General features: G+C 41.9%; 1 protein-coding gene across 2 annotated transcripts in view; it reads left to right on the top strand.

Annotated features, from left to right (window-relative positions):
* gpsm1a (G protein signaling modulator 1a) overlaps window positions 1-20,867 on the top strand; it is a 30,391-nt gene extending 9,524 nt beyond the window's left edge. Inside the window, exons 1-3 of one of the 2 annotated variants that reach the window (XM_041899913.2) lie at window positions 7,420-7,569; window positions 9,401-9,740; window positions 20,241-20,867. In XM_041899913.2, the coding sequence (XP_041755847.1) occupies window positions 9,465-9,740; window positions 20,241-20,441 (477 nt within the window). In that variant the 5' untranslated portion in view covers window positions 7,420-7,569; window positions 9,401-9,464 and the 3' untranslated portion in view covers window positions 20,442-20,867. Of the gene's footprint in view, window positions 1-7,419; window positions 7,570-9,400; window positions 9,741-20,240 lie in introns of those variants that run through there. The other variant, XM_041899914.2, reaches the window with a different exon arrangement.
* Window positions 20,868-21,266: the final 399 nt, after the last annotated feature.

Here is a 21,266-nt window from a genome sequence, read left to right as displayed (position 1 = left end):
AATAGTGTGTGAAAACCTTGTGAAGACTTACAGAAAATGTTTGACCTGTGTCATTGCCAACAAAGGGTATATAACAAAGTATTGAGAAACTTTTGTTATTGACCAAATACTTATTTTCCACCATAATTTGCAAATAAAATCATAAAAAATCCTACAATGTGATTTTCTGGATTTTTTTTTCTCATTTTGTCTGTCATAGTTGACGTGTACCTATGATGAAAATTAAAGGCCTCTCTCATCTTTTTAAGTGGGAGAACTTGCACAATTGGTGGCTGACTAAATACTTTTTTTCCCCACTGTATACTGTAGGGGATTTCCCTCAATCCTGAATTATCCTGAACTCCCCCTCAGAATACATCAGATAATTCCACGTTTCATTAAATTCACTAAACCTATAAATAACAAACCCATAACCACTTTCCGGTAATCTACTGATTTAAACCTAAAATATAAACCTATTGTTTAACAAATTCAGAACCTTCGAAAAAAATTTACTATGCCATCAGCCTAATAGTAGTGCAGTGGCGCAATGGTCTAAGGCACTGCATCGCAGTGCTAGCTGTGCCACTAGAGATCCTGGTTCGAATCTAGGCTCTGTCGTAGCCGGCCGCGACCAGGAGACCCATGGGGCGGCGCACAATTGGCCCAGCATCGTCCAGGGTAGGGGAGGGAATGGCCGGCAGGGATGTAGCTCAGTTGGTAGAGCATGGCATTTGCAATGCCAGGGTTGTGGGTCCGATTCCCTCGGGGGGCCAGTATGAAAAAAATAGGTAAAAAAATAATGTATGCACTCACTAACTGTAAGTCGCTCTGGATAAGAGTGTCTGCTAAATGACTAAAATGTAAATGTAAAATAGTAAAAACGATCTCCCATTGTTCAGCGTGAACTGTCTGCATAACTCACTGTTGCATAAACAAACTATTCAGACATCCGCTTCACATTACCCTCTGCTTCGTTTACTAAATCCTGGCATTAGTAAATTCTATCCACACACCACCAAAAACGAATACAACTTGCATACCCATACAGTGAGGGAAAAAAGTATTTGATCCCCTGCTGATCAAATACTTATTTCCCTCATTAAAATGCAAATCAATTTATAACATTTTTGACATGCATTTTTCTGGATTTTTTTGTTGTTATTCTGTCTCTCACTGTTCAAATAAACCTACCATTAAAATTATAGACTGACCATGTCTTTGTCAGTGGGCAAACGTACAAAATCAGCAGGGGATCAAATACTTTTTTCCCTCACAGTAACTAGAAAGCATGAATTTAATACCATTCTTGCTTAAACAATGCGATTCAATATTTCTCATCACCCAATTTCTATTACCCTTTTTTTTTTACGCAGGAAACCCTGTACAATCTCTATCCTCCTCTAAATGTACCACAGGAATTGAATTGGCTCCCCCCCCCTTAACAAGTATACCAATAACATGGTTCCCCCTCCCCACAGATCACCATATTGTCTCTGACTATGTGTGCTTTCATTCCCTTCTAAGTGGAAATGATGGCCACATTCAATTTAGCCATTACATCACGTCCTAGTAAGTTTACCGGACACAGCTTAGATATCAGGATGGGTATGGTTGCCTCTCCTCCTGATTGGTCATGTTTTAGTGTTAGTGGGGCTGATAACCTTTCAATAAATTGATGACCAGAGGCAGATCACACTATGATTTTCTCCCCATCAATCCTCACTCCCTCTGGTTTGTCTGCTGAACAGATTGCTGTCCTGCAAGGCCCTGTATCAAATAGGAATTTAATTTTCCTCACTAGAATCTACTCCCCCTCCCTCCAGGGCTAGTCATGCCTCATCTTCCTCTTCTTCAATATCAAAGCCGGGGGGTGGGCGTCTGTAAGGCTTCTCTCTCTTTCCTCCCCGGTCATCCTTCTTGCCCTTTCCTTTATATCTACAGTCTCGATGGTTGTGGCCTGTTTTCTTACAGTACTTGCATGGGGCCTCACACTGTTTGGCAAAATGCCCTTCCAGGCTATAGTTAAAGCACCTATTCTCCCCCCTGTGGCCTTCACTCTTTCCTGCCCTATCCCCTCTCTCTCCTAGGTTTCTACTTCTACCCATTATTTATCCTAGAGTGGCAATTAGGTACTCTGCTCCCTTCTGCTCTCTCTTGGCTAGGTCCTGTCTGTTATTCTGCTCATGATGGATTGCATATATTTTAACCTCAGCTACCGGTCCCGTTCCCCACCCCACCAAAGTATTTTTAATGGTTCTGCTTATCTCTGGTCTCATTCCACTGAGAAATGCTATCTTTAACTGCTGATGGTAGGGCGTATCATTCCCCAGTGCCTGGTCTGGCTCGGGTATGCCACTGTTTGCGTTGAACACATCTTTAAGCCTCTCTAAGTACTGGCTGACAGTCTCACTATCCTCTTGTTTACACTCATGTACTTTAGAGAAGTCTGCATGATGATGGTAATGTTCCCTGAGGCTATTACACAATTCAGTTATTTTCCCAACATACTCTCCGTGATCGGCCCATGGCAAAAGTGCCCTCTGGGCATTCCCTGGAACCCACTGCCCTCTAATGGCAGCCCAATCCTTTCCCACTATCTGTCTTACTGCTCTCTCAATTTCAAATTTCTGCAATTCCAATTGGTTTTGCTGCTGTTGTTCCAAAAGTTTCTTAAGAACCACAACTATACTTTCTTCCTTTTCTGCCTCAGCTTCCCCTTGGTTCTGGTAAGGGGGTGGAGGCTCCACAGCGGCAGCCTGCTGTGGCACCCTTCCCCTCACCACCACTACTTCATCGTTTTTCTGTCTCTCACCCTCCTCTCTCTTTCGAGACTCCAAGAGCCACACCCTGGCCGTATCTAGCCCTTCCACTCACTCTCTCACTGCTCTGCCTTTACACCTTGTGCATCTGTTTTACCATGGATTCGAGATTGTCTGCGTCCAGACGTCCCTCAAAACCATACCTCTCCCTTCACCTGGTCACATAATGGAGGTTTCTCCTATACCTTGACTCCATAAATCTCTCATCCCCGGTTTTCTCCGGGACCTCCTTGGAGAGTTTGCTTCCCATAATGGAAAAAGAAGAAATCCCCCCTCCCTCGAATAATTATATTATGACTGTTGATAGATTATTAGGTCTCACTAATGTTTTAATAGTCTTCTTACAAACGCCTAAGTATGGTTTATAGATAACTTATACTTAGAATCTCAAATAATTATTTGATCACTTTTAATGAATTATTTGGTGTCAAATTATTTTACCACTTTTAATGAATGATATGTTTTATCGTATATTCCTTCCTTGAAACAATTAATTATCGCGATTAATATATCTATTTCACAAGTCAATAATTATTCCTTCCTTGAAGTTTCACCCCCGTTTTAAGTTTATCTAGAATACTGGCGCATTGGGTTTTCTCTAGATAAACATCTAAAAACGCTGAAGTTCACTTCCTTCCTTCCTGCTATATTGTAAAGACTGTATCTTGTACAATCTCAATATTACCTAGTTTATATTGGTAGTGGCCTATTACCTTGGGTCAATTGCGGACCCACTTCCTTCCTTTTTTGATCTTACACTCGCCCCTGGCGCATTGGGTTTTCTCTAGATAAACGTCTAAAAACGGGCTACCGGGATGTCGATCCCGTTTTGGATTATTGACGGAACCTCACTACAGTATATTTAAACTCCATAAATCCTTACTGCAGGTTACAGATTCAATTCCCCCAAAATCCAATGAATAAAGATTACTGACCTTATTCTTGCAGCTCAATTTTGTTTGGATATCGTCACTGTTCCTGTCGTTTCCAGGTTGTCACTGGCCTGTATTGATCCCCCAATCTCAGAGGGCAGGTCTTTGTCTATACGGATGTATCATCCGCCCGTGCACGGTTTTCAGTGTCCCCCGGAATGATAGAGGACGGGTATTGATATCCGGCTCGAAGGACCAAGCTGTCACGAGAATTTTGTTATCTCAATGGTTGAAGTCAAACACTTCTTAAATCTTTGAATAATTCCCAAAAGGTTGTAAATCTCTTAGTTTGAATAAATTAAACAAAGACCCAATTCTGCAATGGTCAGCATGTTTATTCATGAGAGCGCTCTGTAACAAAATGGTCGTACAATCTTTTTATACCCACACGTCAGAGGAAAAATCCCACCCCGCTTTAGGCGGGCTGTATTTTTCCACTGTACACATCTTGTAAGCTCACACCTGGGTTTAGCTCATTTGATTTTCCTCTGCTCTCCTGACCATCAGGTCACACACACACACACACACACACACACACACACACACACACACACACACACACACACACACACACACACACACACACATGTTCTTATCATAGTCTACTCCTTGCTCGGGCAGGCTGCATTCTTTAGTTATCGCCGTCCTCACAATATCCTGCAAGCCTTTTCACTCCCTTTTCCCTGTGTGTTTTTGGAACCAGTCTCCTGTTATTGGTTTCAATCGTTTTGCACTTCTGCTTGCCTAATTACAAGACACAAACACTCTGTTGCTGGGATATAAACACATTTGATTAACTCTCTAAGCTCTAGTCTACTAATTAGTCATACAGTATTAGTTTAACTGAGGGTGTGACATTTTAGTCATATCTTACTCACACATTTCTTTATCAACCGTAAACCTCTGCCAGCAGGATAATCTGGCAGCATGATTTAATGTTGCCAAATAGGGCTATCTTCTGTATACCAACCCTACCTTTTCACAACACAACTGATTGGCTCAAACACATTAAAAGGAAAGAATTTCCACAAATTAAATTGAAATTGAAATGCATTCCAGGTGACTACCTCATGAAGCTGGTTGAGAGAATGCCAAGAGTGTGCAAAGCTGTCATCAAGGCAAAGGGTGGATACTTTGAAGAATCTAAAATCTAAAATATATATTGATTTGTTTAACACTTGTTTTGCAGGTTTACCTACTTACAAAGCATGTAGAGGTCTGTAATTTTTATCATAGGTACACTTCAACTGTGAGAGACGGAATCGAAAACAAAAATCCAGAAAATCACATTGTATGATTTTTAAGTAATTAATTTGCATTTTATTGCATGACATAAGTATTTGATCACCTACCAACCATGTATGACTCTCTGTTCCTGCATCATTATGTGGGAATCAAGCCCTCTCTATTGACACTCCCCAGTCAATGTGTCCGCCAGCAGCCAGGGGATAGTGCAGAGTCCTACGTGTGTTTTTTGTGTTCCCATAAAGCAGATTGTTAGTGTCCTCATTACCCTAACACACATATTGCTGTCGCCTTAGGACAAAATATTATTTATTTGGTGAAAAAGTGCACCGCTCTCTACAAACAAATACCGTAAACATCATAATCTGGCAGCATGATTTAATTTGAAACATCCAATTCAAATCACATTTATTACCTGCGAGGGAACTTCATATCTGCTGATGATTGCTATGTAAAAGACGCGTAACATACATACAGTGGGGAGAACAAATATTTGATACACTGCCAAGTTTGCAGGTTTTCCTACTTACAAAGCATGTAGAGGTCTGTAATTTTTATCATAGGTACACTGCAACTTAGGGTCTCACAGACCTGTTAGTTTTTCTTTAAGAAGCACTCCTGTTCTCCACTCATTACCTGTATTAACTGAACCTGTTTGAACTCGTTACCTGTATAAAAGACACCTGTCCACACACTCAATCAAACAGACTCCAACCTCTCCACAATGGCCAAGACCAGAGAGCTGTGTAAGGACATCAGGGATACAATTGTAGATCTGGTCAATGACCTGAAGAGAGCTGGGTCTCAAAGAAAACCATTAGTAACACACTACGCCGTCATGGATTAAAATCCTGCAGCGCACGCAAGGTCCCCCTGCTCAAGCCAGCGCATGTCCAGGCCCGTCTGAAGTTTGCCAATGACCATCTGGATGATCCAGAGGAGGAATGGGAGAAGGTCATGTGGTCTGATGAGACAAAAATATAGCTTTTTGGTCTAAACTCCACTCGCCGTGTTTGGAGGAAGAAGAAGGATGAGTACCATCCCTAGAACACCATCCCAACCGTGAAGCATGGAGGTGGAAACACCATTCTTTGGGGATGCTTTTCTGCAAAGGGGACAGGACGACTGCACCGTATTGAGGGGAGGATGGATGGGGCCATGTATCGCGAGATATTGGCCAACAACCTCCTTCCCTCAGTAAGAGCATTGAAGATGGGTCGTGGCTGGGTCTTCCTGCATGACAACGACCTGAAACACACAGCCAGGGCAACTAAGGAGTGGCTCCGTAAGAAGCATCTCAAGGTCCTGGAGTGGCCTAGCCAGTCTCCAGACCTGAACCCAATAGAAAATCTTTGGAGGGAGCTGAAAGTCCGTATTGCACAGCGACAGCCCCGAAACCTGAAGGATCTGGAGAAGGTCTGTATGGAGGAGTGGGCCAAAATCCCTGCTGCAGTGTGTGCAAACCTGGTCTAGACCTACAGGAAACGTATGATCTCTGTAATTGCAAACAAAGGTTTCTGTACCAAATATTAAGTTCTGCTTTTCTGATGTATCAAATACTTATGTCATGCAATAAAATACAATGTGATTTTCTGTATTTTTGTTTTAGATTCCGTCTCTCACAGTTGAAGTGTACCTATGATAAAAATTACAGACCTCTACATGCTTTGCAAGTAGGAAAACCTGCAAAATCGGCAGTGTATCAAATACTTGTTCTCCCCACTGTATGTATGTTACGCGTCTTTTACATAGCAATCATCAGCAGATATGAAGTTCCCTCGCAGGTAATAAATGTGATTTGAATTGGATGTTTCAAATTAAATCATGCTGCCAGATTATGATGTTTACGGTATTTGTTTGTAGAGAGCGGTGCACTTTTTCACCAAATAAATAATATTTTGTCCTAAGGCGACAGCAATATGTGTGTTAGGGTAATGAGGACACTAACAATCTGCTTTATGGGAACACAAAAAACACACGTAGGACTGCACTATCCCCTGGCTGCTGGCGGACACATTGACTGGGGAGTGCCAATAGAGATGGCTTGATTCCCACATAATGATGCAGGAACAGAGAGTCATTCATGGTTGGGATCCTAGGCAGCGTGGAGTTATTTGAATTCTTTCTACACTATTTTCACCATAACCTCTCACTGGAGTCCTTTCGTCTAGCTACTCAAATTGACTGTATTGTCACACGCAAACAGCATAAATATTGCAATAAATGTATTTGTGATCTATTACTCCAGCAAAGTGCACCAGTTCCTTTTGTGTGCCTCTTGATAGAGGGAGGCAACTGATTCTCTCGGAGGCAGTGAATGGGACTTAACAATGCAGGAATGTGTGTGTGTGTGTGTGTGTGTGCCACTTTCTTGTTCCTATAGTAACCATGATTGAAGCAATTTCCCCCCCTCCCTTTCTTTTTTTCTCTGCCTCTCTCGCTCTCTCTCTTGCATTTGGTTGAATGAAACAGTGTCCGGAACTCAGGGGTGTGTGAGAATGAGAGACAGGTTGTAAAGAACGACAACAAGATTTTACTTTTACGAAGAGGAGGAGCGTTGGACTTCTACATTTGTGTTTCTGGAGTGCAAGGTGCAGTAACAAATGTGTCTACTCGGATTATGTTGTAGACGTTCATTCAGTGTTTGTGCATTGGTTCCTGTGGTAGGCAGAAACTACTTCTGGTCCTGGACCAGAGCTAGCAGGAACCCTGCACAGGGGGAAGGTCCCAATTCTTACAGCGTGAAACCTGCAGCCTCAGGGGAATATGGTCCCTGCAGAGAGAGAGAGAGAGAGAGAGAGAGAGTGAGAAGCAACGCGAATTGGCCGGCCCACTTGAGGATCTGTCTTTTATAGCTATTTATTTCCTGTGTTGGAGGGGTGCAAAATCCAATTGTCACTTAAACCTCACTGGATTAATTGCTTTCATTGTACTCCTGCGGCTCTTTCATACTCTTGCTTGTACCTGTCGTTTTTTCCCGTTAATATTACGACCGCAGAAATGTTTGTAATGACCTGTCAAACACACCTGGTAATGGCTGAAATGGGCTCAATGGAATACATTTTCTTTCCATTGCATCTATAAGAACGCTAAAGCTTCGTCGGGGATTTAACACATCGTTTCGACACTTACATCAGAAGAAAGAGAAATTGATTTTAATGGGTGTTCATTTTTTGTGGAATTGAAAAAAATTAATAATTTACAGTTGAAATGTTTACAAATGAGATGCGGTGAAATGTAAGCAACTTCCGAAAATGTGTACACTCGGATTATAGTGATATTATGTATGATTTCGTAAACAATGCAAAGTATGTATAGATGTAATCTAAAGCCAAGCGTGTTGATTTTTAATCCGAGGGTATCCTGCTATTGACACACTTGTTGAATTATGCAACAGAATGTGATAACAACAGTAATTAATGAGGCAGTCTAGACAGTGCAGGTGAGTGCATTTAGGCCTAGACAGAGCAAGTTTTTGGTGGTTGCAGCACTGCTCCACCCCGTTATGTAAATATATTAATATACGCAAATACACCTAGTGTATTTATGCAAATGATGCACATATAATGTTCTGTATTTTCACAAAAAATATTTAAAAAATACCTGATACCCTTGAAATGTTACAATAAATTGAATATCTGAATTACCACCAAAATCCCTGTACTCCATTCATTATTTGTCTCTGCCAGTAAAATGTGTTATGTGCTATGATTCAGTCAATATCTGATAGATTTGTAAAAAATTGAAAAGTTTGGAGTATCTTCATCAATTGTCCAAATGTTGCATTTATTATAATTGTTTTAAAAACCTTTTAATAATTTTAATGACAGTTGCTAGAGAGAGAGAGAAAGAGATGGAGAGACATTGTTAATTAAAATAAGGTTTCACTTTATGAAGTCATTTGATTCTGAGTTAGTGGTGAACAAAGTAGAATTATTGCGCTATCTGTTTTGTATAGAAGCTGGATTTGGTCTTTCACATTATGTTGGACCTCTTTGTGTGCATAGTGACCTAGTTTGCACTGTTGCTGTTATGTGGATAGAATTAAAATCTAGATGTGTACCACTTTTTTTATTTACAGAATAAAAATTATTTCCAAAAAAATGACAGAAAGTAGCATACTTCAGGATAGTTAAAGTGTATTTCAAGCAAGTGTGGCTACTATTGTCAGCCGAATGCATACTTGGTGTTCAGATGTAACATAATAAGGACTGGATGTTCGAACTTTTACACGTGTAATTTAAGCTTTCAAGTTATTATGAAAGATGTGTCAACCAGCTCTGTTTAAAAAAAGGTCTACTTTTTTTTCCATTTTGTTTCTTATTTGTGCTCCATGTGTACTCAACTCGCACCAATTACTGGCCCATTACCGCCTGTCAGTCAATTGATATGCCCTAACTTGTGGTATCTCCATCCTCTCAGAGGTTCGAACCCTTCTGATGAGGACAGGCCTTTGGACGTCTCCAGTCAGTTCCAGAGTAGTGGCATGGCTGACCAGCACTGCCCGTTCCCCCTTCCCCTATCAGTGGACAGAGGGGCCACCACCACCTCAGCACCTGACTCCACCCTCACCTCAGCCCAGACAGAGGAGTTCTTTGACCTGATCGCCAGCTCTCAGAGTCACAGGTTGAATGACCAGAGGGCCAGTGTCAGCAACTTCCCAGGGCTGAGGATAACCCACAACAACCTGGGACACCAGTGTGCCGCTTGCACCCCCCAGGAGCCCACCGACGACTTCTTCAACATGCTCATCAAGTACCAGGTCAGTGGGTGTTGGAGCAGCTAGTGGAGCATGATGCTGTCCACTTCCTTGTTGACATGACACTCATCCCACTGGGCACACCACGTCATTTCAACATGGAAATGTGGTTAATGTTTGGCTGAGATGTTTATTAATGTGATTTCAACCTTTATTTACCCACTCAAAAAGACAGCCAAAAGTTTGTTGAATTCCCAATATGTTATCACTATGCTTTCAACCATCTAAAAGCACAACCAAATTCCAATGGAAAAACAATGTCTAATATTAGGTTTAGTTGTCATCGAAATGTGTCATCACTGTGCTTTCAACTATTTAAAAGCACAACAAAGTTAAACTGGGAATAGAATGTCAGATATTTTGTATTTATACAACTTAATCTATTATCAATGTGCTTCATCTAATGGCACAACCAATGTATTGCAGTTGAGATTACATTAAAAAGACATAATGCAAGTGATCACTGCTGTTCAAGATTCTGCACAGATGATTACACCAATGTGAAGATCTCCACAGACCTTTGCATGCTATCTTGAACATGCATGTTTTCTATGATTACATAAATAGACATTTATAGTTACAGTAGGCTAACCTCAATGTGGCCAAGAATGTGTTACGCATTTTAAGGTTGAATAAATACTGTTACATTAGTTTGTAAGATAGCCTTAACTTTAGGCTGTTTACTGTATTACAAAAATATTATTAAATTGTGTTTGGTTGACAACGCAACCAAATATCTACATTTAAAGGATATCTAATGTTTGGATAGTTTCATCTGAGCCACTGGCTTAATCCTATTATTTAACTTGTAATTTTGGTTTAGTTGGAGACGGGAATCCAAAATATCATTTGTTAACTTGTCGACAATTTAATAGGCTATTTACTGTATCGCAAAATACATTGAATTTTACTGTATCGCAAAATACTGTGACATTGAATTTGTTTGGTTGTCAACAAATTTCAGTTTGGGTACAAATTAATCATTTATATGTTGGATTCACATCTCCATCTCAACCAAGAATGCACATTTTATTTTTTATTTTATTGAATATTAAAACATACAATCTACCTGCAGTGAAGTCGCTCAACATTTACATTACATTCAATCATCTAACAGACTCCCATCCAGAACGAACCACAGGAGCAATCAGGCCCAAGGGCACGTCAACAGATCTCCCACCAAGTCAAAACGGGGACCCAAACCATCGACCTATCGGCCACCGGCCCAAGATCCCAACCGCCAGGGCACCAACCATCCAAGATCCCCCCACAGTTCCCCGAGAGCTGCCCCTCAACCATCCGAGACTCCCCCCCATCCCCCCAACTTGAATCTACTGTATCTAATCAAATAGAATCCACAGATTGCGAGTTGAAGATAAATACTTTTACGAAGAGTATTAGTATATTAGTAATTGATCTCTCCAGATCTCCCAACAGTGCTATTTCTAGGGTCAATTTTAGATTCATGTTATGCTTTTTCAGCCATTCCTGAACCTGAGACCAGAAACAGGCTACCTGAGGGCAATACCAGAACTAATGGTCTATTGACTCTGTATCCTCACAACAAAATCTGCAGAGCTGTGAGGATTGTATGCCCCAAATATTCAACATTATGTTGGTGTCAAGAATTTGCATGAGAATAGGCATGAGAATATCTACCCAAATAGTTGATATCAATTGCTAACAGCTAGCTAATGTGGCGCAAGATGAACTAATATTAGCCAGCACAAACGGTGGAACTAGGCTATAGCTAACAACGTCATATTGCTAGCAGACTTCAGAACATCAATTACAACACAAATATCCGTTCAGTACACGTTCAAATTCGAAAGATTTCTGAAGACCAATTTTGAAAGACAGTAAATACCTTGTTCTATTTCCAGCTAGGTGCTAAGTTTGACGTTGTTTCTTGGACGCTTGAATAACCTTAACAAAAAAGTGATTTTCCTTTTTTCTCTCGCGCCCGTTTCCCATATGCCCTTTGCACATAAAAAAGAGAAGGCAAAAAAACCTGCTGTCAAAATAAAAGTCAAACTAAACTGTCAAATATACAGTGGCTTGCGAAAGTATTCGCCCCCTTTGGCATTTTTCCAATTTTGTTGCCTTACAACCTGGAATTTAAATAGATTTTTATTTGGATTTCATGTAATGGATATACACAAAATAGTCCAAATTGGTGAAGTGAAATGAAAAAAATAACTTGCTTCAAATAATTCGGAAAAATAAATAACGGAAAAGTGGTGCGTGCATATGTATTCAACCCCTTTGCTATGAAGCCCCTAAATAAGATCTGGTGCAACCAAATACCTTCAGAAGTCACATAAAGTCACATAATTAAGCATCACATCATCTGTCACATGATCTCAGTGTATATACACACCTGTTCTGAAAGGCCCAAGAGTCTGCAACACCACTAGGGGCAATAAAATGCAAATTAATTACTTAAAAGTCATACAATATGATTTTCTGGATTTTTGTTTTAGATTCCGTCTCCCACAGTTGAAGTGTACCTATGATAAAAATTACAGACCTCTACATGCTTTGTAAGTAGGAAAACCTGCAAAATCGGCAGTGTATCAAATACTTGTTCTCCCCACTGTATATATATATATATATATATATATGTATGTATGTATGTATGTGTGTATATATACATACAGTTGAAGTCGGAAGTTTACATACACCTTCAGATGTGAATGTATCAAACCTGTCGCCGTGATAAAAGGGTTTTGTTGTTGTGCACTATCTTCAAACAATAGCATGGTATTTTTTCACTGCAATACCTACTGTAAATTGGACACTGCAGTTAGATTAACAATAATTTAAGCTTTCTGCCCATATAAGACATGTACAGTTGAAGTCGGAAGTTTACATACAGCTTAGCCAAATACATTTAAACTCAATTTTTCACAATTCCTGACATTTAATCCTAGTAAAAATTCCCTGTCTTAGGTCAGTTAGGATCACAACTTTATTTTAAGAATGTGAAATGTCAGAATAATAGTAGAGAGTGATTTATTTCAGCTTTTATTTATTTCATCACATTCCCAGTGGATCAGAAGTTTACATACACTCAATTAGTATTTGGTATCATTGCCTTTACATTGTTTAACTTGGGTCAAACGTTTCAGGTAGCATTCCACAAGCTTCCCACAATAAGTTGGGTGAATTTTGGCCCATTCCTCCTGACAGAGCTGGTGTAACTGAGTCAGGTTTGTAGGCCTCCTTGCTCGCACACGCTTTTTCAGTTCTGCCCACAAATGTTCAATAGGATTGAGGTCAGGGCTTTGTGATGGCCTCTCCAATACCTTGACTTTGTTGTCCTTAAGCCATTTTGCCACAACTTTGGAAGTAAGCTTGGGGTCATTGTCTATTTGGAAGACCCATTTGCAACCAAGCTTTAACTTCCTGACTGATGTCTTGAGATGTTGCTTCAATATATCCACATCAATTTCCTTCCTCATGATGCCATCTATTTTGTGAAGTGCACAATGGTATAATAGTAATCCTTCTACCCCACCTTTACTACCACTGTCTTTTGTCTAAACTAACACCTGATTTATTTCACCTGCTAGCACTGACTTGTTTAAAGAAATGTACTTATTGTGATCGAGATGTAGTTGTCCCTGATTGCACTGACTTTGCTCACAGCTGCTTGTTTGAAGAAGTGTACTTACTGTGATCAAGATGTGGTTGTCCCACTGGCTATCCTAAGTTGAATGCACCAATTTGTAAGTCGCTCTGGATAAGAGCGTCTGCTAAATGACTTAAATGTAAATGAAAATGTTTTTCATCTGCAGGGACAGGGAAACTGGTCAGAATTGTAGGAATGATGGATGGCACTAAATACAGGTACATTCTTGAGGGAAACCTGTTTCTGTCTTCCAGAGATTTGAGACTGGGATGGAGGTTCACCTTCCAGCAGGACAATGACCCTAAGCATACTGCTAAAGCAACACTCGAGTGGTTTAAGGGGAAACATTTAAATGTCTTGGAATGGTCTAGTCAAAGCCCAGACCTCAATCCAATTGAGAATCTGTGGTATGACTTAAAGATTGCTGTACACCAGCGGAACCCATCCAACTTCAAGGAGCTGGAGCAGTTTTGCCTTGAAGAATGGGCAAAAATCCCAGTGGCTAGATGTGCCAAGCTTATAGAGACATTCCCAAAGAGACTTGCAGCTGTAATTGCTGCAAAAGGTGGCTCTACAAAGTATTGACTGGGGGGGGTGAATAGTTATGCACGCTCAAGTTTTCTGTTTTGTTGTCTTATTTCTTGTTTGTTTCACAATAAAACATATTTTGCATCTTCAAAGTGGAAGGCATGTTGTGTAATCAAATGATACAAACCCCCCCAAAATCCATTTTAATTCCAGGTTGTAAGGCAACAAAATAGGAAAAATACCAAGGGGAGTGAATGCTTTCGCAAGGCACTGTACAATGAGGATTAAAAGCTTGTACAAAGAAAATAAAAGTCAAAATATAGAGCAGACATTGTGATCTGACACTTGTTTTAAGGGGTTAATTTACACACCCACCAAATCATGAGTGATTTAGAACAATGTACATGGTATACACAAAGCACGAATGATTTATGTACTTTAAATGACCTATGACCAGAAATAGGTTATCATAAAGGTATGGAATCATAGCACAAACCATTCAAAAGTACAAGATATCATGGTTAGTAATATGATGTAAAGAGATTTGGGGGGCATTTATCTTAACCAGTCTCCTCCAACAAGACCAGCTTCTGAACTGGGCGTTCGAACACTAACAGCTTGGTGAGACAATTGCCTGTCTTGTCTAACTTCCGATCACCAACACATATTTTGACTCTCCTTACTAGTCCATCTTTATCAACAGTAGTCTCTGAAACTTTACCTAACCGCCACTCGTTCCTAGGCAGATCATCATCTCTATTTCACCGATTTCCAGGTTTCTCGTCGGGGTGTCCCAGCGCTGCCTGATTGCGATGTTGGCTAGATACTCTTTTCGCCAGCAGCTCCAAAACTGTTCTACTAGATATTGAGCCACCTTTTCCGAGCGTATATGTCCTCCCTGATGAACTTGCCTGAAGTAGGTAGAAATGTGGTAGATTTCATAGTAAGCAGATGATTAGGGGTGAGTGGCTCAAGACTTTGGATCATTGAGGTTGTCAACGGTGAGTGGGCGATTGTTTACAATTACCATTGCTTCGTAGAAGAAGGCTCGTAGAGAAGAATCATCAAGTCTACCAGAAGAGAGTGAGAGTGTGGAGCTAAGGATACCTCTCACTGTCCTGATATGTCGCTCCCAGATGCCGCCGACGTGACTTGAATGGGGAGCATTCATGCTGAGGTCACACTGTTTCTCAGCGAGAAAGGCAGTCAGCCTGTCCATGTGAACTTCCTTGAGAGCTTCCTTCAGTTCATTTTTGGCTACCACAAAGTTGCTTCCTTGGTCACATTTAATCTGACGAACTGCACCACGTATGGCTTTGAAGCAGCGCAGACCATTAATGAAGGCATCTGTTGACATGTCATCCAACATTTTAATATGAACGGCACGAGAGCAAAAACAGGTGAAGAGAAGACCATACCTTTTGTGCACTCTTCATCCTTGCTTAATAAGAACTGGGCCAAAACAATCCATACCGCATGTAAAGGGCGGTGATGATCGTGGAAATTCACCACTAAGGACGCAAACTCAATGTAAATGAATCAATCTTTATTATCACGGTCGGAGAGGTTCACAAACTCAATCCAAGCATGATGAAAACTCTGAAAAGGACGTTCCCTTTCAGTCCTTATATACTGCTACACCAACAAGTCATATAAACATCATTTATATTATTCAGCATTGAAGGTCCCCAAGAACACAGTGGCCTCCATCATTCTTAAATGGAAGATGTTTGGAACCACCAAGACACATGCTACTGCTTGCCGCCTGGCCAAACTGAGCATCAGGGGAGAAGAGCCTTGGTCAGGGAGGTGACCAAGAACCTGATGGTCACTCTGACAGAGTTCTAGAGTTCCTCTGTGGAGATGGGAGAACCTTCCAGAAGGACAAGCATCTCTGCAGCACTCCACAAATCAGGCCTTTATGGTAGAGTGGCCAGATGGAAGCCACTCCTGCAGAAATGTTGTGGTACCCTTCCCCAGATCTGTGCCTGGACATAATCCTGTCTCGGAGCTCTACTTGCAATTCATTCGACCTCATGGCTTGGTTATTTGTAATTTATTTTGTACATAATGTTTCTGCCATCGTCTCTTATAACCAAAAAGAGCTTCTGGATATCAGGACAGCGATTACTCACCTCATATTGGACGAATATTTTTTCATCAACGAGGCAGCTGCAAAGGATATCCTACAGACACCTGACAAGGCCCAAATCCCCGTCATTCGCATGAGAAAGAGACAGAGATATCGTGGACGTAGGTCGGGGTGCCTTGTAAGGATCCGATGGCGAGCGAGTAAACTGCCTCTCCCATCAATCCTATCAGCCAATCTTCAATCATTTGAGAATAAATTGGATGACCTAAGATTACGGTTATCCTACTAATGGGACATTAAAAACTGTAATATCTTATGTTTCACCGAGTCGTGGCTGAACGACGACATGGACAACATACAGCTAGCGGGCTATACGCTACATCGGCAGGATAGAACGGCTGACTCCGGTAAGACAAGGGGTGGCGGTCTGTGTATATTTGTAAACAACAGCTGGTGCACAAAATCAAATAATAAGGAAGTCTCAAGGTTTTGCTCACCTGAGGTAGAGTATCTTATGATAAGCTGTAGACCACACTATTTACCAAGAGAGTTTTCATCTATATTTTTCATAGCTGTCTATTTACCACCACAAACCAATGCTGGCATTAAGATTGCACTGAACGAGATGTATAAGGCCATAAGTGAACAGGAAAACACTCATCCAGAGGCAGCGCTCCTAGTGGCTGGGGACTTTAATGCAGGGAAACTTAAATCCATTCTACCTAATTTCTACCAGCATGTTAAATGTGCAACCAGAGGAAAAAAAACTCTAGACCACCTTTACTCCACACACAGAGACGTATACAAAGCTCTCCCTCGCCCTACATTTAGCAAATCTGACCATAACTCTATCCTCCTGATTCCTGCTTATCAACAAAAACTAAAGCAGGAAGCACCAGTGACTCGGTTAATAAAAAAGTGGTCAGATGACGCAGCTGCTAAGCTACAGGACTGTTTTGCTAGCACAGACTGGAACATGTTCCGGGATTCTTCAGATAGCATTGAGGAGTACACCACATCAGTCACTGGCTTCATCAATAAGTGCATCGATGATGTCGTCCCCACAGTGACCTTACGTACATACCCCAACCAGAAGCCATGGATTACAGGAAACATCCGCACTGAGCTAAAGGGTAGAGCTGCCACTTTCAAGGAGCGGGACTCTAACCCGGACGCTTATAAGAAATCCCGCTATGCCCTCCGACGAACCATCAAACTGGCAAAGAGTCAATACAGGACTAAGATTGAATCGTACTACACAGGCTCTGACGCTCGTCGGATGTGGCAGGGCTTGCAAACTATTACAGACTACAAAGGGAAGCACAGCCGCGAGCTGCCCAGTGACACAAGACTTCCAGATGAGCTAAACCACTTCTATGCTCGCTTTGAGGCAAGCAAACTGAGGGATGCATGAGAGCACCAGCTTTTCCGGATGACTATGTGATCACGCTCTCCGTAGCCGATGTGAGTAAGACTTTTAAGCAGGTCAACATTCACAAGGCCGCAGGGCCAGACGGATAACCAGGACGTGTACTCCGAGCATGTGCTGACCAACTGGCAAGTGTCTTCACTGACATTTTCAACATGTCCCTGACTGAGTCTGTAATACCAACATGTTTCAAGCAGACCACCATAGTCCCTGTGCCCAAGGACACTAAGATAACCTGCCTAAATGACTACCGACCCGTAGCACTGACGTCTGTAGCCATGAAGTGCTTTGAAAGGCTGGTCATGGCTCACATCAACACCATTATCCCAGAAACCCTAGACCCACTCCAATTTGCATACCGCCCCAACAGATCCACAGATGATGCAATCTCTATTGCACTCCACACTACCCTTTCCCACCTGGACAAGAGGAACACCTACGTGAGAATGCTATTCATTGACTACAGCTCAGCATTCAACACCATAGTGCCCTCAAAGCTCATCACTAAGCTAAGGATCCTGGGACTAAACACCTCCCTCTGCAACTGGATCCTGGACTTCCTGACGGGCCGCCCCAGGTGGTAAGGGTAGGTAGCAACACATCTGCCACACTGATCCTCAACACGGGGGCCCCTCAGGGGTCCGTGCTCAGTCCCCTCCCGTACTCCCTGTTCACCCATGACTGCATGGCCAGGCATGACTCCAACACCATCATTAAGTTTGCCGATGACACAACAGTGGTAGGCCTGATCCCCGACAACGATGAGACAGCCTATAGGGAGGATGTCAGAGACCTGGCCGTGTGGTGCCAGGATAACAACCTGCGATAACAAGACAACAAGACTAACAAGACTGCGAGCCCGTGGTTCCTGGAGCCGCAGGCTTAGAGTACCTCCACCACCTTCAGCAGTGCCTGGACACAACCCACGACTTTGCACCACATGGCTTGACGGACAAAGGGGTAAAGCAGAAGAGGGCATACGACACCCAATGTTGAGGTCAGCCTTTCCAGCCTGGCCAAGAAGTGTGGGCGCAAGCGTGGTCTGAGTCACTGGGAAGGCCCATCCATGGTTCTGTAATGACTTTCTGACATGGTGTATGTACCACATCCAGCTTCAGACTCGTGGCTGAGTTGTGGTCATCCATCAAGATCAGCTGGCGCCTTACCAACCTCATACACCTTGTGAAGTGGAAAGAGAGGACGAGGAGGTGGTTACTCCTCCTCACAGCCCTTGACCATTGGACAATGCAGCGGTTTCCTCACCTGAGGGGCAAGATCAGAATGGGACTCTCCCATGACCACCAGGGTGCCGCCGCGGCAGGCTCCCGTCTCGAGGTCAGGTTGGCACCCCCACCACCGCAATCACGCTGCCACCGAAGACCCCTGTCCAGGTTTCAGGTCTTTGTGTTTGATTTTCGGGTTGTCGGGGACGACTGACCCCTTAGGTGGGGGCAATGTAGTGGCGTCAGCCTATTAGAGGATCTGGAGGTGTGGCTTGGTGGAGGCGTGGCCTTGGATGAGCTTTGTTTGGTTAACCATGTGTAAAATTGTCGTGCCAGTTCATGTATTATGTTGTACTCTGTTAACCTTTAGAGAATCTGTGTCCTGTATATGGGACGGTTGAGCTAATGTGTGCTAACGTGATTAGCGTAACTGTTATAAGTAACAGCAAACTTTCCAGGACATAGACATGTCTTATATGGCAGAAAGCTTAATTTCTTGTTAATCTAACTGCACTGTCCAATTTACAGTAGCTATTACAGTGAAAAAATACCATGCTATTGTTTGAGGGGAGTGCACAACAACAAAAAACGTATCACGGCAACTGGTTTGATACATTCACCTCTGAAGTTAAATAATGTATTTTGCTCTGATTTGACATCCTAACGGGCCCCAGTTTTTGTAGCATAGTTTTGTTTGATAAAATAATTTTTATATTCAAATGTAGGATCTGGGTTCTACAGTTTGAACCCCTGTCGTCTCTGGCTCCACACCCACCCCGCCATCTAGATGTGTATAAGCTAATGATCCATCATGTATGACATTCCTGGGAGTGTGTAAACTTACATTTTGTATTACCATATAATTTTTTGTATGTTCTCTATAGTTATGTACTTGAAAATGTATCAATTGACCAATTCGGCACATTTGGGCAGACTTGATACAAAATAGTCCAGTATTGCAATGCTTCACTTGATCAATCTGAAACTTTGCACACACACTGCTGCCATCTAGTGGCCAAAATCTAAATTGCGACTAAACTTCAATATTATATTGTGGCCTTTCTCTTGTATTTAAAAGATGATGGAACCAAAAAATAAATAGAAAATGCATGTTTTTTGTTTGTATTATCTTTTACCAGATCTAATGTGTCATATTCTCCTACAGTAATTTCACATTTCCACAAACTTCAAAGTGTTTCCTTTCAAATGGTATCAAGAATATGCATATCCTTGCTTCAGGTCCTGAGCTACAGGCAGTTAGATTTGGGTATGTCATTTTCGGCGAAAATTGAAAAAAAGGGTCCGATCCTTAAGAGGTTAATAAAGGTTAAGCTTGTAAACTGTGAGTTCTGCAGTCTTAATGAGACGGACATAAGTGCATGTGATACCAAAGAGCCTATTAGAGTTCCATTGTTAAAAAGACAGTCACCATTACGTTACAGTATTTTCCAGGTATGGTAGATTCCATGACACAATACGTTGACAAATTACGTTGAGTCAGACAGTTTGTGCCAGTGGGATCTTTCCTTTTTATTACCTTGATAATTTTTTAGATATCTTGCTAATGTATTTTTTTTTTTATCTCTCTCTCTCACAGTCTTCCAGGATCAACAATCAGAGGTGTTCTCTCCCGGGCCATGGTTGTGGAGCTCTGTCTGAGGAAGACAAGGACTTTTTCAGCCTAATCCAGAGAGTCCAGGCCAAGCGCATGGACGAGCAGCGCGCCCTCCTTCAGACAGGCGGACAGGAAGTGACAGATATGAACCCAGTGTCCAAACCTCCTGCTGGATCTATCTAGAGCTCAACACACTGGTTGCGTTCCTAGCTGACTACATTGCAGATGACTGCCAGATTTCACAAAGCCTTGATAGGTGTTTAACATATCAGTTCCCCACATCATATGATATGGCAATATGATGCCCTACTGCACAGTCAATGACGTGTACACAACCATTGGTTGATGCAATGCAACAACTGCAATGTAGTCAGCCTGGAACGTGACCACTCCTATCTGACCTCAAGCCCCTCCTAAGCCATTATTTGAGAGGTGGAACATTTTGGGGTGGACAAATGGGGGGTGAAGGAACTTGGGAAAGGGACATTCAGATTTTCGGGAAACCTGTGCAGAGGTGATAATGTGTGTGTGTGTGTGTGGGAGTTATCCATTCTACAATGAAACTATACTGCCTGATGTAATAAAAAAAGGATCTTATAAAAAATTCAACCATTTGTTTTGATTAATCAAATGAATGGCACTCTACTATGAAGTAAATGGGCTGATGAGATATGCCCCAAGTTTGCCATTGTTAGCATCAGTGAAAGAAACGATCTACAGTTCGGGCAAATGCCAGATGGACTGGTCCCTCTTTAGCCCAGTGGGCCAGTCTACAGTTAGGTAGATTGATCATTATTTGGCTTATAATGGGGACCTTTGGGGAAAAAATTGTCTGATGTACAAAAAAAATGGCCTGAGCTGATTTCTGTTCCCAGTCCATCCCTGATCAGTAATGTTTAACTTGCAAGGGGACTGTGAACAAAATACATTTACAGACACAGCTCAACCTATTCATGACTGAGCTTGTGACCAATACCATAAGGAGGCATTTAATTATGTAATGAAAAT

Source organism: Coregonus clupeaformis, chromosome 16, assembly GCF_020615455.1.
Source record: "Coregonus clupeaformis isolate EN_2021a chromosome 16, ASM2061545v1, whole genome shotgun sequence".
In the NCBI taxonomy this organism is placed as follows: domain Eukaryota; kingdom Metazoa; phylum Chordata; class Actinopteri; order Salmoniformes; family Salmonidae; genus Coregonus; species Coregonus clupeaformis.
Note: the sequence above shows the minus strand (reverse complement) of the source record. Positions and strands in the feature narration are given on the sequence as shown.